This window comes from Temnothorax longispinosus, chromosome 2 (assembly GCF_030848805.1).
Source record: "Temnothorax longispinosus isolate EJ_2023e chromosome 2, Tlon_JGU_v1, whole genome shotgun sequence".
Taxonomy (NCBI): domain Eukaryota; kingdom Metazoa; phylum Arthropoda; class Insecta; order Hymenoptera; family Formicidae; genus Temnothorax; species Temnothorax longispinosus.
Genome location: NC_092359.1, coordinates 11,853,907 through 11,872,506, shown reverse-complemented (window position 1 = coordinate 11,872,506; position 18,600 = coordinate 11,853,907). Strand labels below are relative to the sequence as shown.

The following is an 18,600-nucleotide window of genomic DNA, read 5'->3' as shown; positions in this document are numbered from 1 at the left end:
GAAGGAGGAGGTTTATCGATGATAAAATTAAATGCTCTAATAGCTCGACTTCATCCTATTTTTCCTGAGATACCACTTAGTTACAAGACTCTCCTGTCAACTCCAAAACATTTAGATGTGATTGAGTTTGAAGATAATACCCAAATGTGGTATAAAAGTATCCAAGCTAATTTAGATAGTATGAATCTTCGAGAATATTTACAAAGATTTAATAAAATAACCATCGATGTCAATGTAGATGGGCTACCTCTTTCAAAGAGCTCCAAGCAAAAATTTTGGCCAATTTTAGGCAAACTAGTTGGAAGCAACAATGAGCCATTTATTATTGCAGTACATCATGGCAACAGTAATCCCGAGCCTGATGAATATCTCATGGATTTTGTTTTAGAAATTAAAGATCTGTCAGAAAATGGGTACACTAATGATGGCCAACTATATCAATTTGTTTTGAGGCATTACATTTGCGATGCTCCTGCTAGGGCCATGATGAAAGGTATCGTTGAACATGGTGGATATTACGCTTGTGAGAAATGTACTGTGGTTGGTGAATGGATTCAGAATAGGATGGTATATTTAGAGTTAGATCAGGTTTTGAGAACTGATGAATCATTCATGAATAGAGAACAGACCTCTCATCATCGAGCTGAATCTCTTCTTGAAATCATTCCAACAGGTATGGTCAAACAGTTTCGATTGGATGTGCTTCATCTTGTTCATTTTGGAGTGTTTAAAAGATTATTGCTTGCATGGATGAAATGGAATGGTCCTTGGAAGCTACATCACACGGCAGTAGATGCAATCACATGTGCCTTGAAAACCATTGAAAGTTCATGTCCCTCAGATTTTAACAGAAAGCAGAATATGTCTGTGAAGTTGGCCCCCCTTTTTCAAAATTCGGAAATTTTTATTAGAGTTCTGGATTCCCCAGAAAGAGTTCTAGAGTTCTCTGTAGTTTTTAAAAAGAGTTCCGTCATTTAAAGTAGTGAAAACACCATTTTAAAAATGGAGGGGCTAACTTCACGGCGCCCCCCATTTTTGAAAAAATGAATTTTTATGGTAGTTCCGGATAGATTTCGATGAGTTCTAGAGTTCCCTATAGGTTTTAAAAAGAGTTCCGTTCAAATAAGCCCAAAAATCGATGTCAAAGTTGAACAAAAAATTTCCACTTTTTTTTTAAATCAATTTTTTATGGTAGATTCAGAAAGATTTCGACGAGTTCTAGAGTTTCCTATATGTTTTATAGCGCTACGACCAATATTTCAAAAGTTACAGCCCTTCGAAGTGCCACACCTCGAAAATTTTCTAAGTACCGAGGGGTAATTTTTTTTTCGGAAATCGGCAGTTCTCGCGGGAGTTCTGTTGGCCCCCCGAAGAGTTCTATCGAAAACTATAAGGGTCCGAAACGCTCCGACCAATATTTCAAAAATTACAGCTCTTCAAAGTGCGACCTCGAAAATTTTCTAAGTCCCAAGGGGTAATTTTTTTTTTCGGAAATCGGCAGTTCTCGCGGAAGTTCTGTTGGCCCCCCGAAGAGTTCTATCGAAAACTATTAGGGTCCGAAACGATCCGACCAATATTTCAAAAATTACAGCTCTTCAAAGTGCGCACCCTAAAATTAAAAAATTTATTTTCGGAGTTCTCGCGGGAGTTCTGGTGGCCCCCCGAAGAGTTCTATCCAAAACTACTAGAGTCCGAAACGATCCGACCAATATTTCAAAAATTACAGCCTTTCAAAGTGCGCACCTCGAAAATTTCCTAAGTCCCGAGGGGTAATTTTTTTTTTCGGAAATCGGCAGTTCTCGCGGGAGTTCTGTTGGCCCCCCGAAGAGTTCTATCGAAAACTATTAGGGTCCGCAACGATCCGACCAATATTTCAAAAATGACAGCCTTTCAAAGTGCGTACCTCGAAAATTTCCTAAGTCCCGAGAGGTAATTTTTTTTTTCAGAACTCTTCGGGGGGCCACCAGAACTCCCGCGAAAACTCCGGAAAAAAATTTTTTAATTTTCGGGTGCGCACTTTGAAGGGCTGTAACTTTTGAAATATTGGTCGGATCGTTTCGGACCCTAATAGTTTTCGATAGAACTCTTCGGGGGGCCAACAGAACTCCCGCGAGAACTGCCAATTTCCGGAAAAAAAAATTACCCCTCGGGACTTAGGAAATTTTCGAGGTGCGCACTTTGAAGGGCTGTGATTTTTGAAATATTGGTCGGATCGTTTCGGACCCTGATAGTTTTCGATAGAACTCTTCGGGGGGCCACCAGAACTCCCGCAAGAACTCCGGAAACAAATTTTTTAATTTTAGGGTGCGCACTTTGAAGGGCTGTAACTTTTGAAATATTGGTCGGATCTTTTCGGACCCTAATAGTTTTCGATAGAACTCTTCGGGGGGCCAACGGAACTCCCGCGAGAACTGCCGATTTCCAAAAAAAAAAATTACCCCTCGGTACTTAGAAAATTTTCGAGGTGTGGCACTTCGAAGGGCTGTAACTTTTGAAATATTGGTCGTAGCGCTATAAAACCTATAGGGAACTCTAGAACTCGTCGAAATCTTTCTAAATCTATTATAAAAAATTGATTAAAAAAAAAAAGTGGAAATTTTTTGTTTAACTTTGACATCGATTTTTGGGCTTATTTGAACGGAACTCTTTTTAAAACCTATAGAGAACTCTAGAACTCATCGAAATCTATCCGGAACTACCATGAAAAATTCATTTTTTTAAAAATGGGGGCGCCGTGAAGTTAGCCCCCCCATTTTTAAAATGGTGTTTTCACCACTTTAAATGACGGAACTCTCTTTAAAAACTATAGAGAACTCTAGAACTCTTTCTGGGAAATCCAGAACTCTAATAAAAATTTCCGACTTTGAAAAAGGGGGGCCAACTTCACAGACATCAAGAGAATTTAATTTGGCACATTATAAGGCTACAGAATTTCGTAGAATTCTTTTGTATGATGAAATTGTTATTTTCAAAGATAATGTATTTAACAATGTATACAAACATTTTCTTCTTTTGCACTGTGGCTTGTATATTCTTAGCAGCCCTGTTCTAGTGCAGACCCATCTCGCTTATGCAGACGAACTGCTTAAACTATTTATCACGCATTCTGCAGTTATATTTGGTGACAAATTTGTCGTCTATAATGTTCATTCCCTGTGCCATTTAGTGCAGGAGTGTACTGCACATGGGAATGTGGAATCCTTTAGCGCATATCCCTTTGAGAACAAACTAAAATCGATTAAATCAATTTTGCAATCTGGCTATAAACCATTGCATCAAGTAGCATACAGAGATCATGAAAGAAACCACAACGTTGAGATTGTTTTAGAGGATAATAATCATATTCAGCTTAGCATGAAGCACTTTTTGCTTGAAGATAATGTTCAAGGCTCACGGTTTAGATGTGTCTCTGTTAATGGTGTTGTGCTGAAAATCAACAAAAGGGATTCTTGTTTTAGAACCAAAACAGGCGAAGTTGTATGTCTCCAAAATATAATTTTGCAAGATAGACAAGTAATTTTAGTGGGATTTTTGTTTCAAAATCATGCTGATGTATATGAATCAAGAGACACGGTAGTGTCTCGCGCCAAGTACACGCGGAGCGAGACCGACCGTGACTCTTTTACGCGACGCGACGGGTTGCGAGTACTCGAGATGTTGAGATCTCGATAACGAGTGAACGGATCAAGTTCTAAGTAGACTTGATCGATAGCTTGGGGTCCAATTAGGGGGGGGTTTCTCTTATAATATTCCGCTACGTGCCCTACGAGCGGAGATATTGCGACGCAAAGTCCAAATGTGAAAATTTATTTTTAAGATACGAATACTTCTACGTCGACCGTCTCTCATCTCAATGTTATTATGATTATCAGAGAAACGTCACTTTCACTTTTTCGACACTGGCGGCTAGCAGCGTTAGTATCGCAGTGCAGTGCAGTGCAGACAGTGCGTTCGTTTAGCGCGCTGTCAGTCAGTTCATCGGTTAACCTATTCATCAGTTAACCTATCTCGAGAGTACTCGAGAGACACACGAGAACCTAAGCGGAGTCGCATGGCGAACGCTGTAGAGAGTAGACGTGTCGAGAAAGTTAGTTAACGATAGTAATAGGGTGTTATTAGTCGCGAGTGATAGAAGAGAGATTAGAGGGTACCCTAGAGGCGAAGTTAAACCAAAAAAAGAAATAATTAAGAAAAGTTTTACTGCCCCCCTTCGGAAGGGGGGTTACTTAAACGGGAAACAAGCGCGAGGTTATGTTAGTAATAACAAGAACGAATTAATATCGGAAGAAATTAGGAATGATCCTACACTTAGTAACGTAAACATGGTTAAAAGAAGTGATAAAGCAGGCCAGAAAATGATGATGTCAAAGAAAGAAGACAAGGTGACTGATAAAAACAAGGGGAAAAAGGACAAGACGGATACGAACACTGGAAACACGGAGATGCTCATGGAAACGGATCAGGAAGGTTCGAGAAACAAGGATGAGATGCAATTAGTAAACAATGTACTAACAGACGGAAGAGAAAGTGAAGAAAGAGAAAACAACGATGGAAGAGAGAGTGACAAAAGCGAAAGCAACGGAAATTATACCTTCAGGGAAATAATATACGTCAACATCAAGGGTAAGCTTGTTAAAAAGGATCGTAATTTAAGAAAAGAAGAAATTGCCAAAGAGTTATCGAGTAAATATTTTGAACCAGGGTTAAAAGGTTATAAAATAGTATGCTGTAAACTTACTAGGGAAAACACGTGCGCGAAGAAAGGACTGAATGAAGTAAAAATTCGAAGCTTGTTGCACGGCATTAGATGCATTCCAGATAACTTAGAGATGGATAAGTTTAATCTAGCTAGGCTTAAATTTAAAAATGATGAAGATGCAAATAGATGTATAGAAAGGTTAAACAAAGAGTACAAAGATAAATTGCAAGTATATATAGATAATGGGTCGAGATACTGTAAAGGGGTAATCGCGGATTGGCCGTATAGCATAGAGGAGCTCTGGGAAAATTTAGTTAAAAAAGAAAATATTTTACAACTAGAGGTCATGAAAAAAAGGGTATATAATAGAGAGATGAAAAAAATAGAGATTAAGGAAACAGATAATATAATAATCACAATAAAGGGAAACAAATTGCCGGAAAGATTTTCGATATTCGAGGGCTTTGGTAGCTTAAAGGTAAGATCCTACGTAGAACCAGTTAGTCAATGTTTCAGATGTTTTAAATATGGTCACTTCAAGAACAACTGCAAATCCAATGACCTTTGTGGAAGATGCGGCAGCATGGCTCATGGTCCGTGCGACTTTGAATACAAATGTGTAAACTGTAAAGGAAAACATAGGGCAACGGATAGAAAATGCCCTATATATATTAAGAACAAAGAAATAAAAATAGTAATGGCTAAAAAAAACGCAACATACACAGAAGCAATTAAAATAATAAATGGCCAAGATGCAGAGGAACAAGAGTATGATAAATATAACAGAAAGGCATGGCCTACAATAGACGAGAGACTAAGAAATAAGAACCCAACAAATAGAGAAAACAATAACTACGAGAACAACGAAAGAAGGACATATGCAAAAGCTGTAGCAAACGCAGGAATAACTAAACCAACAAATAAGGATGAATATTATAGTAGAACAATAAATAAAATTAAGGAGAATGAATACGACAGAAATAGGATAATAAGAACAAAAGAAACAGAAATAAGTAGACTACCAATCTGGAAAGAGAGAAAGAAAGAAGATTATATAAAGAAAAATAACAATGAGGAACAAAGAAGGGAAGCAGGAGAAGGAAATAAAGAAAACAAACAAAACTATCAAAACATAAAAGAGGTACTAGAAGAAGAAGATTGGAGGAGATTCATCAGAGAGCAAATTCAAAGAATAGTTCAAGAAGAAGTGAAAAGGACAATAGGAATTAAAAATACATCCACAGAAGATATTACGGAGGAGGTCAATGTAGAAGGAGAAGCCTGTTATAACTACAATTCACAAAAAAGACAAAGAACTTAATAAATAATTATGAACAAGAAAGGAAAACTTGAAATAGTACTATGGAATGCTAGAGGATATATAGGAAAAAAAGAGGAAGTGGATGAATATATTAAAAATACAGATATAACTATAATTACGGAATCTAAAGTAAAAGACCACGAAAAAATAAAAGTAAAAAGATATAATATAATTGGTGTAGATAGCAGAGGTAACAGTGGAGATATTCTAATATTTTGTAAGGAAAACATAAAAATAAAGGTAATAGAAGAATGGAAGGATTTAGATGAAGACTTCGATATATGTGGAATTAGGATTAAACACGGAAGTACAAATATGAATATAATCGGGGTATATAGAAGACCAAACAAACGTGTAAACTCAAGAGAATGGACAAAAATAACAAACTTTAATAGAAAAGGAATGGATACATTAATAATGGGTGATTTTAATGCAAAAAATATATTATGGAATTGTAATAACACAGAACCAAATGGAGAAGGATTACAGGAAAAATTTTTTAATGCGGGATTTTTATGCGTAAACACGGATACAATGTCTAGGCTAAATGATATAAATCAAAACCCTTCAAATTTGGATCTAATATTTTCAGAAACAAATGTCATTGATAAGATTGAATATACTCAAGCAAAGGATGCTTGGGGATCGGACCACTTTCCGATAAAAATAAAGATAGAAATTGAAGAAATTCCTTACATAAAGAAAACGAACAGAATAGCGAACCAAAAAACGTGTTGGAATGAATATAAGAATATATTGGAAAAAAAGATAGACCAAATAAAAGAAGAAATTTTAGGAAAAGACTTACAAATTAAATATAGTACATTGATGAAATATATTATTGAAGCGGTAAAAGAAGCCTCAGGTAAGAAGGAGAAAGAGAACAACACCTCTAGAAGAAAGAGAAGAGGAAATCTAAATATTAACAAAAGAAATGTAAAGAAAAAAGAAAGAAAACAACATGCAATATGGTGGGATAATGAATGCTTAGAAGCAAAGAAGGATAGAAGGAAAAAATGGAAGAATACCGAAAAAAAGGAAACGTTCATACTTATGTGGAGTATAAAAAAAGTAGAGCTATAATGAGAAAAACGATAAAACGAAAAAAGAGAGAGAGTTTCAAAAAATTTTGTAATGGACTAACAAAATATAGTAATATGTCATATGTGTGGAAAATGATGAGGATCTTTAAAAAAGGAAGAAATAAAGTAGAATGGAACAAATGGAAATTTGGTGAAAGAGAAGAATTAATTCTGAAGGATATAGAACAACTAGCAGCCCCAAGTGTGACATTAAAAGTAAAAATACCTGAAAAAGAAGAAGATAACGTACTAGATAAGGATTTTTCAGAGGTAGAACTGATGAGAGCAATTAAAATGATAAAAAAGGATTCATCTCCAGGAAAAGATGGAATAGACTACAAAATGATAAAAGAACTACCAAGAGAAATTCTAAAGATTTTATTGGAAATATTGAATGAAGTTTGGAAAGGAAAAGGATTTCCAGAAGAATGGAGAAAATATCAAGTATTCTTCATTGATAAGATAAATAAGAATAAAGTAAGACCAATTTCGTTATCTTCATGTATGGGAAAACTGATGGAAAGACTAGTAAATGAAAGACTGATATGGTGGATAGAAAAGGAAAGAAAATTCAATAAATTACAAAATAGATTTAGAAGAGGAAAATCATGTATAGAAAATTTAGCGAAAATCACGGCAGATGCAAAAACGGCAATATTGGAAGGAGAATACTGTTTGGCAGCTTTCCTAGATGTATCAGCGGCATATGACAACGTGCAATTTCACATATTAAAAAATAAACTAATAGGAATGGACTGTCCAATAAGAATGTTAACTTTTATAGATATATGGTTAGGAGACAGAGAAGTAGAATTTGTCGTCGATGGGAAAAAAACAGTAACTAAAATAGTGAAAAAAGGATTACCTCAGGGATCGGTCTTAAGCCCGGCGCTTTATGAAGTAAATACACATGAGATAGATAAGGGTTTAGAGATAGACGTAATAGATATGGAATTATATGCAGACGACATAGGAATGTATGTAAAAGGAAAAAATAAAAAGGAGAACAAAAGAAAACTAGAACAAACAGTCAAAACGATGGCAGAAAATCTTAGTGCAATAGGATTGGAATTAGAACCTCAAAAAACCAATTTAATAGAATTTAACAGATACGGGGTTATAGATAAGGAAATGTTTATAGAACTTCAGGGAACAAAAATAGAATGTAAAAAAGAAGCTAGGTTTCTAGGTATTAGGATAGATAACCAACTAAAGTTCGAAAGTCACATAGCAGAAATAAGGGCAAAAATAGAAAAAGCAAATTATATTCTTAAATATCTGAATAACATAACGAGAGGGTCTGATTGCAACACAGCTTTGAATTTGTACAAAAGTTTAGTCCGATCTGTAGCAGATTATGGCTGCTTTATATATGCACCTAATTTAGAAAGATTAAAAATAAAGCTAGAAAGAGGTCAATTTTTAGGATTAAGGACAGCTCTTGGTTATCGAAATAGTACTCCGACAAATGTAATAATCGCGGAAGCAAAAGTAGAAATATTAAGTGAAAGAGCCTTGATGTTGGCAAAAAACTTTTGCCTGAAGGTCAAAAAGTACGGAAGCGAAGAAATTAAAAAAAGTTTAGAAAACTTATCGAGAGCAGAAGCTAAAGAAAGATTGAGATTTCCACAAAAGAAGAAAAGTACGCTTACAATGGCATGGGACGAAATAAAAAAATATAGAAACGAAATAGGAGAAGAAAAAGAAACTTACAAATTATGGGAAACGAATTACGATATTGTTACGTGCGAACAAAATTGAATTCAATCAATCTTTAAATAGCCAAGAATGTTATCGATATTGATTAATTATCCGATTTCTAATGGGGAGACGGTTCTCAGGCCGCGGTTCACAGGGGATAAAATTACACCTAGTGATAAGACCTTCCTCCTCCTTCAAACATAAAGACAAAAGAAGTGGTGAGAAGCTCGCGCGGGGGGTTCTTGCCACTTGAGTATAAATAAGAGTGAAAAATCATCGTACAGTTAGTTGTTGGGAGTCAGTAGTTTGTTGACAATCAGTTAATCATTAACCGACAATCCTTACTTGAGCTAATTAAATTCTGACTTCAGCAAATCTTAAGACAGATCTTGATAATAATAATTTAAATATCAGATAAACCAGATCTTAAATAACTGTTATAAGAAAATTCTTCCAAATAAAGGTAATTTTAATTTTAATTCTTGAAATCAATTTTTCAATAAAATCCTTTAATTCCACAACTCTTAACTGTCGCTGCCAAATAGCGTGGCAACAGAAATTTCCTGATTCTTGTTGCTGCCAAACAGTGTGGCAACGGGAGTTCTCCTCTCCTTAACTGTTGGTGCCAAAGAGTGGCAATAGGATTTTCTTTAACCTATATTCATGCCCAGAAAAGGGGGCAAAAGGTGCCAAGTAAAAAGGATTAAATTTCAAATTAAACGAGCCATTCAATTTAATCAAGATCCTTTTCCATTATTTCTCAAACTAAAGAAATTAGAAACTGAAATTCAAAAAAATAAAGTTTGCACTTTTACTCCATACAAATTAATTCCTTTGGATTTTAAAATAGATTTTCCAAATTTTAATTTTATAAACAAATCTGACCCTCGTTATAAGATATATAAAATTCGTTATCTCTTCGGACTGGACTAATCGCACAACCTGGTCCAAAAAAATCCCGGGTAAATAACTTAAATGTTTTGACCCAAAAACGGACGAACTAACTTAATCTTGACAGAACGTGACAATATACTAACGGAAGAAATTGAAACGGATTTAGAAGTGGGAGAAATCTACAAGAATAAAGCGGAAATAAAGGAAAAAAGAAAAATCGAAGAGATGAAATATAAAAAAGAAGACTACGAGTTGATAGATGAATTTAAGGACAAATATAACCAGAAGAACATCAAATTCATATACACGGATGGATCAAGGATCGAGGGAAACCCTAGTGTTGGAGCAGGAATAGTGATAGAAGAAGAAGAAGATGCATATTATGCAAGTTTACCAAAAAACTCGTCAGTATATACAGCAGAAGCATATGCAATAAATGCAGCTTTAAGGAAAATAGAGGACAAATTGGAAAGGGAAAATAAAGAAGAAGAGGAAATGATTATAATATTATCAGATAACCAAGGAGTAATAAAAGCAATTAAAAACAACAGATTAGACGTGTACAAAAATAAATACATACTAGATATTAGAAGGAGACACCACAAAATAAAAACAAGATACAATAAGAGAATAATCTATGCATGGATACCGTCTCACAAAGGATTCACGGGAAATGAAATGGCGGATAAATTAGCAAAAACAGGAACAGAAGAAGACAATAATAAGAGTATTGAAGTACCTATACAAGATTATATGACAATATTCAAAGAGGAAGCAAAAAGGAGAACACAAGAAAAAATAAAAAATGAAGCAAGTTATAAAGGAAGAGACTACTTTAGAAGATACTATGATGAAGAAAAGAAGAAACCATGGTTCCACAAAATAAGAGCGGAAAGATATTTCTACACATGGATGAACAGAATACGAGCAAATCATTATAATTTGAACGAGTCCTTAGCTAGAAAGGAATACATAGCGACACCTGACTGTGAATGTGGAAACTACGTGGAGGATATCAATCACGTGGTATGAGAGTGCAGAAAATACGACGACCAGAGAGAAAGGTTGAACGAGGAGCTCGAGATCAGGAATCTTAGAGGAACGGAAGACATTTTTGAGATAATCAGGAGAGAAAATTGGACGAAAATTTCAGTGATATTCAGATTCATTAAAAAATTAAACAGGATCATATAAAGTGGAAGAAAGAATAGACCAACACTTAAATACGCTATATAGTCCAAAGGTGGGGCTGAAGGCGTCTATAACTCCAACCGAAGTTTACGACCTTAAAAAAAAAAAAAAAAAAAAAAAAACTCGAGAGACGCGGTAAGTACGAAGTACGCGCGAAGCGAGACCGATCGTGACTCTTTACGCGACGCGACGATTAATTACTGTTATACTTATTTTATTTACTGTTTATTACTACGTTTACGTGAGTGTTTATACATACAGGTTAATAACCTATTTACTGTTTACTACGTTTACGTGAGTGTTTATACATACAGGTTATTAACCTATTATATTATTTTTTATATTGACGGCAGGGAGCTGATACTGAGATCAAGGAGCCTGTTCACACGAGGCGTTTCTGCGATTGCGATTGCGGCCGCGCGTTAAGGTTGTACATATGACCCGTAAGATCTCTGCCAAAAGTTTAAGAAACGTAACATAAAGCTAATTAACATATTTAAGAAGATATTCTTTACTGGAAAGTAATATTTATATTAATATTTTATTAAAATAACGGTTGCCTGTGTTTTTAAGAGCTATAGAGACATTTTTATGCATATTTTCTCGTATGCAAACTTTCACTTTTAATGATTTTTAGAAAGACTGTACCTGACTTGCAACTGACACAAACGAAAATCTGAAAGTGTGAAAATCTTTAAAAAGTAACAAAACATAGTAATTACTGTTTAAAAATACTAATGAAATTATATTACGTTATTTATTTACGTCATTTATTAATAAATTAAATACAATAGCTCTCATAAAAAAGTATTTTGATCGCGACAACGTCGCATTTTCTGTAAGTTGGTAGCATTGATCTCACTCGACATCAGCCATCAGCTGCGTGAACGCGAAGTGTGTGTGCTCTGAGCACGTGTAATATACAGACGCAACGTTTGAGGTTAATTTTCGCTTGCGCTACGAAAATGCCAAAAGTAAAACGTTACATGTGCCATGGAATTGTTACAATCATCTGGTGTGGTTTCGACTCGTGTCTTCAAATTACGTTTTCCAGTATTTGTCTGTGCTAACCGTTGATTGTACACTTTTTCAGTGACAACTTTTCCTTTCCACATGTAACGTTTTTACTTTCGGCATTTTCGTAGCGCAAGCGAAAACTAACCTCAAACGATGCGTCTGTATATTACACGTGCTCAGAGCACACTTTCGATACACAGGAGGCTCTATTGGAAAAAGTAACGGACCTCTGTAGTATTTGTTATCCTTTACGGAGAGTGACGGAGAGAGAGGTTCTAATGTGACGTCATAGTGCGCTGTTGCCGGATCTCTGTACTTACGAGTTCAGCGAGACCAAGCGAGACTGTTCTCTGTGTTTGGTTTTTATTCAATATTTCAGAAAATATCCTCGAAGTCATAATTTTTTTGGTTCTAATTTGTTTGTAAGATGTTTATTAATATTTCTGCAAAGTTTTAAAAGGATGTTATATTTTCTTCGATATTAATTTCTCAAATGAAGTTGAAAAAACAGTGAAACTTGATGAATTCCCATAAGAGCCCATGTTAAATTCAAATTGTTATAACTTTTGAACGGGCCTCGCAAACTTGTTCAAACTTGGCACAATGCTTTATTATTATAATACTCATCACCTGACAAAGTTTGAAGAATTTGGCATTTTTTCTTCTAAGGGGTCATACAACCTTAATAACGTTTGCACGAGCCGCACGCGCGTACGCGAAACGGCAGTAACACCGTATAATCGTGCCGGCGATATACTGAATTTGAATTGCTTCGTGCTCTTATCTGGAGATTTCGTATCCCTACATCGTGTTACCATTGCACCGCTGCCGGAACAGAAGGTTTTTCTACGCTTGGCAGAAAGTGACGACTGACACGTTCGATCCCGACTTCGTTGATCGCAGAAGAGCTGGACTCGAGGTTCGTTTCCGATTTGCAATTATAACAGTATCGTGCGATGAATGTTGTACCCAATTATAACCTCAAATGAAGTTGTGCACGTTGCTAGTAACGCTGTCTGTAAAAATTTGCGTGAAAGATTATATATATAAATATATATAAATATATATATTATATATATATATATATATATATATATATATATATATCTTGATATATAATCATATTAACACATTATTTTTAGACGTAGCTGTTGATGAAAGAGAATTAGATGGTGACTTAATTTTGGGAGATATAGGTCAAGGATTGCCATTTAAAGCTGGTACGTTTGATGGGGCTATCAGTATTTCTGCGCTTCAGTGGTTGTGCTATGCAAGCAAAACTTTGCACAACCCTACAAAACGTTTATATCGTTTCTTCTCAACGTTGTATGCATGCCTGTCAAGAAGCGCAAGAGCAGTGTTACAATTCTATCCAGAGAACGGTGAACAGGTTGAATTAATCACAGCACAAGCCACAAAAGCTGGCTTTTATGGCGGTGTGGTTGTCGATTTTCCGAATAGCGCAAAAGCAAAGAAAATGGTCTTGGTTTTAATGACCGGAGGAGCTGCTCCGCTTCCAAAGGCACTAGGCGTAGAGAACGAAAATAGACCAACCGTCGCTAATTCAAGAAGGTTTGATCCTCTCGTAGTCTGTTATATCTATTATTTCTCTATTTTACCTTCCAAAAATTGTGATAATTTTTTTTGTACATAGGGAATACATAAAGAAAGCCAAGGGTAAATCATTGAAGAAAAGTAGGGACTGGATTTTAGAGAAGAAAGAAAGGCGGCGCCGGCAAGAAAAAGAAGTTAGAGATGACTCCAAATATACTGGACGAAAGAGACCCGGGAGATTCTAATTGTAAGATATACTTCGTTAATATAAAAAACACTATTTTAATAATTTTTTTTATAATTTATAATGTTAATTATAAATAAAAAAATTGATAAAATTGATTTAATTAATTTTTGTCTGTTTCTATATAATCAATCTACTACTTAAAAATAATATATGCATAAAATATTTTCTTTAGTAACGAAAAATATGTGCCTAAAAATTTTTTTTGTTAAAGAATATCAAACATGAAATTTAATAATCGTGACTGTGCATAAATGTTTGTGTAAAGGGGAATATTTTCCTTTAAAAAGGATATTAGGAGTCCTTTATAATGTTAATATTACGGTAATAATAGACAATATTAATAAGAGATCAAAGAATGAGTTCAATATTTTATATTTTATTCTTTACGTAAACATAAATTGTGAAATACTCTGTTGTACTACAGTAGGTAATACTTTTTCTAATTCTTCATGATCCAACCACTGGTATTTTACGCTATTGTTGATATCTCCATCCATATGTTTGGCTAAGAAATAAAATATTTTAGCACCATAACTTCCTTGCTCGCAAAGCTTCTTAGGATATTTGTATTTGTAGAATCCGATAGGTGCATTTCTATAAAACTTCACTTTTATTGTTGCACCACATGTATCTTGTAATAATCTCTTCGCAGTCTGTAAAAGAATTGATAAAGAATATTTTCAAATCATTTTTTTGTCCCCATTAAGATATTCACATGCAAAATTAGTTGTAGAGAGATGGGTATGTCTATATGAAATTTTTATACGAATTACCTAGATATTTACTATATCTCCATAATAAAATCCATGTTTTTGCAGCTCTCGTATAATAGAAATTCAAGTACAGATGTGTGAACGTGCTATAGAACTTCTTGTGCTACCTGAAGATCAGAGCTGCTTGCTTTTGGATATCGGTTGTGGGTCAGGGCTCAGTGGCAGTGTATTGGAAGATCAGGGACACGTATGGATAGGTGTGGACATCTCTTCAGCTATGCTTGGTATTTTAATTATGGTGTGATACAGTTATATTTTAAGAATATTTATATATTTATATATTTTTAAGAATATATATATATATCTTGATATATAATCATATTAACACATTATTTTTAGACGTAGTTGTTGATAGAGAATTAGATGGTGACTTAATTTTGGGAGATATAGGTTAAGGATTGCCATTTAAAGCTGGTACGTTTCATGGGGCTGTCAGTACTTCTGCGCTTCAGTGATTGTGCTATGCAAGCAAAACTTCGCACAATCCTACAAAACGTTTATATCGTTTCTTCTCAACGTTGTATGCATGCCTGTCAAGAAGCGCAAGAGCAGTGTTACAATTCTATCCAGAGAACGGTGAACAGGTTGAATTAATCACAGCACAAGCCACAAAAGCTGGCTTTTATGGCGGTGTGGTTGTCGATTTTCCGAATAGCGCAAAAGCAAAGAACATGGTCTTAGTTTTAATGACCGGAGGAGCTGCTCCGCTTCCAAAGGCACTAGGCGTAGAGAACGAAGATAGACAAACCGTCGCTAATTCAAGAAGGTTTGATCCTCTCGTTGTCCGTTATTTTATTATTTTGTATTTGCAATTATTTTAAATATTTCTCTAACTATAATGTTAATATTACGGTAATAATAGACAATATTAATAATAAGAGATCAAAGAATGAGTTCAATATTTTATATTATTATTATTATTCTTTACGTAAACATAAATTGTGAAATACTCTGTTGTGCTCCAGTAGGTAATACTTTTTCTAATTCTTCATGATCCAACCACTGGTATTTTACGTTATTGTTGATATCTCCATCCATATGTTTGGCTAAGAAATAAAATATTTTAGTACCATAACTTCCTTGCTCGCAAAGCTTCTTTAGGATATTTGTATTTGTAGAATCCGATAGGTGCATTTCCATAAAACTTTACTTTTATTGTTGCACCACATGTATCTTGTAATACTCTCTCCGCAGTCTGTAAAAGAATTGATAAAAAACATTTTCAAATCATTTTTTTGTCCCCATTAAGATATTCACATGCAAAATTAGTTGTAGAGAGAAGTTGTAATATATTTATTCGGCTAAAATTGTTATTTTAATTCTTACTCGTTTCTTTATGTTTGAAATGTATATTTATGCAATATATATAAAACTTTGTTTATTTTTTAGGGCAGTAGAACAAATATTGGCGTGATTGTAACATCATTAATTTTTGCAAAAAATTATATGTAGATTTAACAGTCTGTTAAATATAAATATGACAATGCATTTATGCAAAAAATCTTTACATTTTTAAACTCTACGTATAATGTATTCCAATTTTTATCATGTGCGGCGGAATGATTCCTTTATGAAATTACCATAGGTAAACCTTTACAAAATATGACAAAAAATGTTAATAGAGAATTAGGCAGACTAAGCAGAGGCCCAGTGGTACACATGAGCTCGGAACGTACTTATGACATGTCACGGCGCAGGATACGAATAAGTACGACTGTGAATGAAGGAAATTATATAATTTTATTAATAATTGTAATACAATAAATAAAAGTTGAAATATATATAATGTCCGTTGATTATACATTGTACCCATGTTTCGCATGGATTTACAAGAAGAAATTTCCTGCTCCGACGCGTGTAAAAAAAAAAAGTACTTTCTGCTTCGACGCGTGTAAATAAAAATAAAAAAAAAGTAAAAAAAAAACAACGTTTGCAGCCTTTTTTCATCACGAACGGTGTGTGTGTGTGTGTGTGTGTGTGTGTGTGTGTGTGTGTGTGTGTGTGTGTGTGTGTGTGTGTGTGTGTGTGTGTGTGTGTGTGTGTGTGTATTATCAAACATTTTACCACATGTTAAATGTTTGATTGATAGTGCTACCACCACGTCCACCACGTCCACCGTCGTAGAATCCTCCGAAATTTGGAAATATGATCTTATTTTTATGTTAGTATACCCAAGTTAGTACTTTATAGTACCTAAATTTCGGATCTGATTATACAGGGTGGACCATTTTAATCCATCCAGTCGAATATCTCGAGAACCAAGCCCGGGAGAGAAAAATGTTTCAGACAAAAGTTATTTGGTTTCGAGGGGGCCATAAGATGGTGTCATTGGTTTAACCATGGATGGTTGTTTAAAGCTCATGTAAACTACACCTTTAATTTCTTAAATAAAAGCCCCTATTTTTCAATGCATATTCTTGTAGCTAATCTCGAAAGATTTTCAAAATTAAGAACTTTTGGTACTATAAGGCTTGAAAGTTTTAGTATTTTGACATAAAATACAAAATATCTTATAAAACATTAAGTTTTCGGTACTTTTATGCACAGAATAATGAGACGAATCGGTATGAAAAAAGGACAGTTGCTTTCAAGAAAAAGTATGTAGATGCGTGTTGCAAATTACATATTTTTTCTTAAAGGAACTATGCCTTTTTTATTTCACGAATAGCATATATACTTGCAGGAGGGTGAAATAAGATACCTGTTAAAGTTTGAGCCCTTAATATTAATTAATATTAACAGGTCGCTTATCGCGATTTTTTATTTTTTATTTAGTAAGATAGAAAAAATTTTATAACTATCTAACAAATAGTAATACAGCATTGCTTCACATAGATTTTTGTAGTAAATTTATCGCTTTACAAAAAAGATCTCTTATCATTTTTTCATAAATTTAACCGTTCAAAAGATATTCAAAGTTAAAGTTTGATAAATTTTATAATATCGACTATCAAAAATTATGAAATAATCAATACATATTTTTGTAGAAAATTTAACGATCTACAAAAAAGGTCTCTTATATTTTTTTCATAAATATAATCATTTAGACGATATTAAGGTTTAAAGTTCAGTGCATAAAAATTATTCTTTTTTTTTCATATTATAACAAAATTCTGAGCTTTATTTATTTAATATAAAAAAAAAAGAATAATTTTTATACACTTTGAACTTTAAACCTTAATATCGTCTAAATGGTTTTATTTATGAAAAAAATATAAGACCTTTTTTGTAGATCGTTAAATTTTCTACAAAAATATGTATTGATTATTTCATAATTTTTGATAGTCGATATGATACAAAATTCATAAGAAGCAAAAACAAGTTTTATATTTATCAAACTTTAACTTTGAATATCTTTTGAACGGTTGAATTTATGAAAAAATGATGAGAAATATTTTTTGTAGAGCGGTAAATTTACTACAAAAATCTATGTAGAGCAATGCTGTATTACTGTTTGTTAGATAATTATAAAATTTTTTCTATCTTACTAAATGAAAAATAAAAAATTGCGATAAGCGACCTGTTAATATTATTTTCTAATTTACCTAAATAAAAATCTTCTTCCTGACCGATAAGTCTATCGACCAGTGTCGAAAAAATGAAAGTTACATTTCTCTGATATATATATATGTCATATATATTGAGAGACGTCGACGTTAGTAGAAATATCTTAATATAATATTTTCACATTTCAACTTTGCGTCGCAATATTTCCGCTCATAGGGCACGTAGCGGAAAAATAAAAACACGGCCTTTGGCCAACTCGAACGTGAGTACCTCATACGTACAAGAGTAAAGTACAGTTAAAATACAGATAGCGAATTGGTTTTAGTCTTAAAATGTTTCACAATTTATTATTTTTGGAAAAAGTTGAAAAGAAATAATTGTTACAAGCAACATAATATAGATGCATATTTTACATAAAAGCAATGTCCGGCAATGTATATATTATATATATTAACAACTTCAGACACATTTCTTTATAAGGTGTAATTTTTTTCTGTTAAGATTAAGATGCGTAACACTACAAAAAGGCGTGATCTCCGTACAAAATTACCTTTTTTAAATTAGATTTACTGGTAAGTAATTGTTAAAATGATTAGTTTCAGCCGATCCAAACC

The 18,600-nt window shown here is 33.8% G+C and overlaps 1 protein-coding gene and 1 pseudogene across 1 annotated transcript; both read left to right on the top strand.

Moving 5' to 3' along the window:
• The first annotated feature begins 4,322 nt into the window (after positions 1-4,322).
• On the top strand, positions 4,323-14,795 carry LOC139825173 (18S rRNA (guanine-N(7))-methyltransferase-like). Its single transcript, XM_071797676.1, has 4 exons — positions 4,323-4,623; positions 13,048-13,477; positions 13,560-13,706; positions 14,525-14,795. Exons 1-3 carry the CDS (start codon positions 4,323-4,325, stop codon positions 13,702-13,704), a joined length of 876 nt encoding a protein of 291 aa, XP_071653777.1. The 3' UTR covers positions 13,705-13,706; positions 14,525-14,795.
• Positions 14,532-15,380, top strand: LOC139809130 (18S rRNA (guanine-N(7))-methyltransferase-like; annotated as a pseudogene).
• Positions 15,381-18,600: the final 3,220 nt, after the last annotated feature.